The 5,223-nt window shown below is 30.8% G+C and overlaps 1 protein-coding gene across 1 annotated transcript in view; it reads right to left on the reverse strand.

Annotated features, from left to right (window-relative positions):
* The window catches only part of LOC122712997 (homeobox protein MSX-2-like), a 9,281-nt gene that overhangs the window by 1,749 nt on the left and 2,309 nt on the right, over positions 1 to 5,223 (reverse strand). Inside the window, exon 3 of the mRNA XM_043933105.1 lies at positions 602 to 705. Within this exon, the coding sequence (XP_043789040.1) occupies positions 602 to 705 (104 nt within the window). The remainder of the gene's footprint in view (positions 1 to 601; positions 706 to 5,223) is intronic.

Below are 5,223 nucleotides of genomic sequence, written 5' to 3' on the forward strand. Positions count from 1 at the left end.
AAAAAAAAAAAAAAAAAAAAAAGGAAAAAAAAAAATTCGATATTTGAGCAAAGGATCGTGGTCGTTAAAAGAGTAACACTTGCATGAAACTTGCATGAATTTCGTAAACAGTAAAACAGAAAATATTTAGCGTTCGGGATGTGTGCTCTTGCCGTGTGTGTGTAAAAGTATAAGTCAATTGATTTAATAGTTTGCACCGTGCATACTTTTCTTCGGTTCAACCGCAAATAATCGTAAAGATTGTTCATAATTGTTTTCGCGGAATAGACTAGTAAATATTTTATGTCAATTAGAAACAAATTATTCATAGGCTGCGTTTCTTGATCTTTTCAATTATCCGTTAAACATTTTTTTTTTCTTCTTCTTCTTCTTCTTCTTCTTCTTTTGCAAAAATTCTTATGCTAAATACACGCGAGTTTAACGCGGCACACACACATCTTTTATATATACATATATATACATATATATACATATATATATATATATTTTTAGACTCTAAATCTTTTCTCTCGAAAAACTACTCGAAACTTTTTTTTTGTCTGCAACCAAAAGTAAAAAAATCTCAAATTTCCAAAGCACGCGATGATCCTTGGAAACGCACCTTGAATTCGGCCTCGAGCCTCTCCAATTGTTTCGCGCTGTACGCTTGCCGCGGTTTCCTGTCGATGCCCGGCTTCCTGGACCGTCTTCCGCTCGGTTTCGGCGCTGCCGATCGCGAAAATACGATCGAAAAAATTAGATAAAAATATCTTACAAAACGTCTTAAAAAAAAAATGAAAGAAAGAAAGAAAGAAAGAAAGGAAAGGGAAAAAAGTGTAGGGTATTTCGAGAACGAGAACTCGATGACAGGCGGATCGACGTGGCCAGACCTTCCCGAAGATTTACAGCGGTGATAATAAAAATTTAACATAACAATGATTGGCTCTTAATCGTTGCACTAACTTGGCTCGGCTCGTACCCAATTACCACTTTCTTCGGCTCGGGACGGCCATTGGGCCGCGACTAGATTTGCCAAGCGTGTCTAAAACATGCGGGATCGTTTGGGGAACGTGTGACATCTTACTGCAAACACGGGGCAACGAATGTGGGAAAGAGGTGGGCAAACAGTTTATACCGAGGAACGTTTGGACGCGATTATCATTGGGTTGCAAACAAGTTGCACACATTTCCGTTCAAGGGGTTATATGAGGCATTATACCGTTGTTACTAGCATTTAGACGATGACCCGCGGCCTGCCTGCGACGACCCAAGGAGACGGACAAAGGGGATGAATTATTCACTCCACTTCCAATCGAATACGAACAATTTGAATGCAGGCGAGAGTTTTTAAGCTTTTTCAAGATTTTTTTCTACGATTCTGCGAAAGTTGAGATAGCGAAGAGGAATTATTTTGTATATCTATAATTCGAGTGCAGACGAAAGTTTTTAATTGAGATTAAGCTTCCAAGATTTTTTTACATTCGATTATGTAAAAATTGAGATATCGAAGAGGAATTATTTTTTATATTTTCGTATAATTCGAGTGCAGACGAAAATTTTTATTTGAGATTAAGCTTTGAAAATTTTTCCATATTCGACTTTTATAAAAGTTAATCATTTCGTAATTTGAATATAGACAAAAATTTTTAACTAAGATTAAGCTTGGAAGATTTTTTTATATTCGATTATGTAAAATTTGAGATATCGAAGAGGAATTATTTTGTGTATTTTGTATAATTTGAATGCAGACGAAAGTTTTAACAAAGTTGAGATATCGAAAAATAATTATTTTGTATATCTGTAATTCGAATGCAGAAAGTTTTAACTAAGATTAAGCTTCCAAGATTTTTTTACACTCGATTATAAATAGAATAATAGAATTCGATTATAATAGAAAATTCTAAAAGTTGAGATATCGAAAAGGAATTATTTTTTATATTTTCGTATAATTCGAATGCAGATGAAAATTTTTATTTGAGATTAAGCTTCCAAGATTTTTTTACATTCGATTCTGTAAAAGTTAATCATTTCGTATATCCGTAATTTGAATATAGACGAAAGTTTTAACTAAGATTAAGCTTGGAAGATTTTTTTATATTCGATTATGTAAAAGTTGAGATATCGAAAAGGAATTATTTTGTATATTTTCGTATAATTCGAATGTAGACGAAAGTTTTAACAAAGTTGAGATATCGAAAAATAATTATTTTGTATATCTGTAATTCAAATGCAAACGAAAGTTTTAACTAAGATTAAGCTTGAAAGATTTTTTTACATTCGATTCTGCAAAAGTTGAGATATCGAAAAGAAATTATTTTTGTATATCTATAATTCGAATGCAGACGAAAGTTTTAACTAAGATTAAGCTTTGAAGATTTTATATTTATTCGATTTATTTTATTTCTGTAAAAATTAATTATTTTATATATCCATAATTTGAATATAAACGAAAAATTAAGATATCAAAAAAGAATTATTTTGTATATTTTGTATATCTGTAATTCGAATATAGACGAAAGTTTTAATTAAGCTTGGAAGATTTTTTTACATTCGATTCTGCAAAAGTTGAGATATCGAAAAGAAATTATTTTTGTATATCTATAATTCGAATGCAGACGAAAGTTTTAACTTAGTTAAAACTTTTGTCTAAGATTAAGCTTTGAAGATTTTCTATTTATTCGATTCTGTAAAAGTTGAAATATTATTTATATTGAGATATATGTATAAATTGAGAAAAGGAATTATTTTACGTATCCGTAATTTGAACCCAGACGAAAGTTTTTAATTTATAATAAAGTTTATATATTTTTAATTTATAATAAAGTTTTGAGATTTAGCTTCCAAGATTTTTTTACATTCGATTCTGTAAAAGTTGAGATATCGAAAAAGAATTATTTTTTATATCCGTAATTTGAATACGAACGAAAAGTTAACGAAAAATTATTTTATATATTTTGTAACTCGAATGCAGACGAAAGCTTTAATTAAAGCTTCGAAGATTTTTCTACATTCGAATCTAAAAGTTAATTATTTCCTTTATCCTTAATTTGAATACAGACGAAAATTCTAATTAAGCTTCGAAGATTTTTCTACATTTCTTCCTATAAATTATTTCGTACATCCGAATACAGACGAAAATTCTAATTAAGCTTCGAAGATTTTCACATCCGATTACATAAAAGTTACATTCGATTCTATAAAAATTAGAATATCAAAAAAAGGAATTTTTATCCGCGTCTTTTTTTTCTTTTTTTTTTTAAATTCAATCAATTGCGTGCGAAGGAATCATAACACGATGATACTTTCTCGTTGAAAAATAAAAATCGATATAGGTTGGAAAGTTTTTGCTTGCAAAAATTTACGAATCTTGAAATTGTTAACAATTTTCGTTAACAATGTTTACGGTATGGCGGTCGATTTTCTGGCGAAACGTGAACGTCGTTCACGAATTCTGGAGAATCGCGATCACTTCGCCTCGAAACGAACGTCCTCCTCCTTTTCCCCTTGTTTAACGTCCAGTTAGCTACTCGGCCCTTACACTCTGAACCAACAAACAGATGTCGCGCGTTTACACAAACCGTATTTTGTATTATTTTCTCGTAAACGTTTCCAGATACGAGAACGCCTCTTGCAACAATTTTCACTATATTAATACTCTCATTCGTATCCTCACTTCAACACACGTCCCTTTTCTCTACGATTCTTTCATTTCAATCAACAATAAATCGTCAAATCCTGCCTCTTTTTCTTCTATTTCTCTTTAGATATATTCTTAGATATATTCTCTTTAGATATATTCTTCTATAACGTTTCAAAATTTTCATCAAAAAAAAAAAGAAAGAGACTTTCTTCTTCTTCGAATTAATCGGAATTAAAATCGAACGAAATTTTACGAATGAAGAAGATAGAAAAAAAAAAAAAAATTAAATGTCAAAACAAAGAGGACGAAAATCCAAGTGTTTCTCCTTTTAATTAACGCGATTTAACGCACACATCTCTATTTATAACTTTTGCCTCCTCCGAATTAAAATTTTTAAATCTCGAGATATTTTCCTCCGTCTTCCTCCAAATCTTGAATAGGATTTCTGAGATCGAGATCGATCATCATCGTTTCCTAGAAGCGAGCGATGATTATTGGGCAAAAAAAGAAAAAAAGGAAAAAAAAAAGGGAAACGCGGAGGAAAGAAAACTGACGGAATAAAGATTTACGAGTGTACAGAGACGTTTAGCACCTCACCGGAAGGTGGTTAGAGTAACGTCGCTGATAAATGGGCTTCTAACAGCATGGCGGATAGTAGCGAAACGAGAGGAACAACGATGGCGGATTCGAGTCAAGCGGACGAGTATTATCGAGCGCTGCGAGTCGACATCCGCGATCGAGGATATAAAAAAAAATACGCGAGAAATAAGTGAATTGTTCGAAAACAACTATGCGACGACTTTTTATTTATCCCGTAAAAATATATCTGAGTTGGGGAAGAGACGTCTCTCTAACGATTCGTCGTTCGTTATGGAATTTCGTATGGAATGGTGATCATCGATTTCTAAAAAAATAATTTTCGTAACAAGAATTTTAAAAAGTTTAAAATGGTTTGATGCCAAAAATATTCTTCGATTTACAGTTTTCGTAAAATATATTTCAATTGGAAAAGAATTGTCTCTAATGATTACGTATGTCGATTTCTAAAAAAATAATTTTCGTAACAAGAATATATCTGACGATCGAGAAATAGAAAGAAAAAGAAGATCGTTTAAAAAGGTTTGATGCCAAAAATATTCTTCGATTTACGTAAAATATATTTCAATTGGAAAAGAATTGTCTCTAATGATTACATGTACGTGACATGTCGATTTCTAAAAAAATAATTTTCGTAACAAGAATATATCTGACGATTAAGAAAGAAAAAGAAGATCGTTTAAAAAGGTTTGATGCCAAAAATATTTTTCGATTTACGTAAAATATATTTCAATTGGAAAAGAATTGTCTCTAATGATTACGTATGTCGATTTCTAAAAAAATAATTAATAAATAACACATATGTGACATGTCGATTTCTAAAAAAATAATTTTCGTTACAAAAATATATCTGACGATTAAGAAATAGAAAGAAAAAGAAGATCGTTTAAAAAGATTTGATGCCAAAAATATTTTTCGATTTACAGTTTTCGTAAAATATATTTCAATTGGAAAAGAATTGTCTCTAATGATTACGTATGTCGATTTCTAAAAAAATAATTAATAAA

Source organism: Apis laboriosa, unplaced genomic scaffold (genome assembly GCF_014066325.1).
Source record: "Apis laboriosa isolate Shangri-la unplaced genomic scaffold, ASM1406632v1 scaffold21_cov150, whole genome shotgun sequence".
Classification (NCBI taxonomy): Eukaryota; Metazoa; Arthropoda; class Insecta; order Hymenoptera; family Apidae; genus Apis; species Apis laboriosa.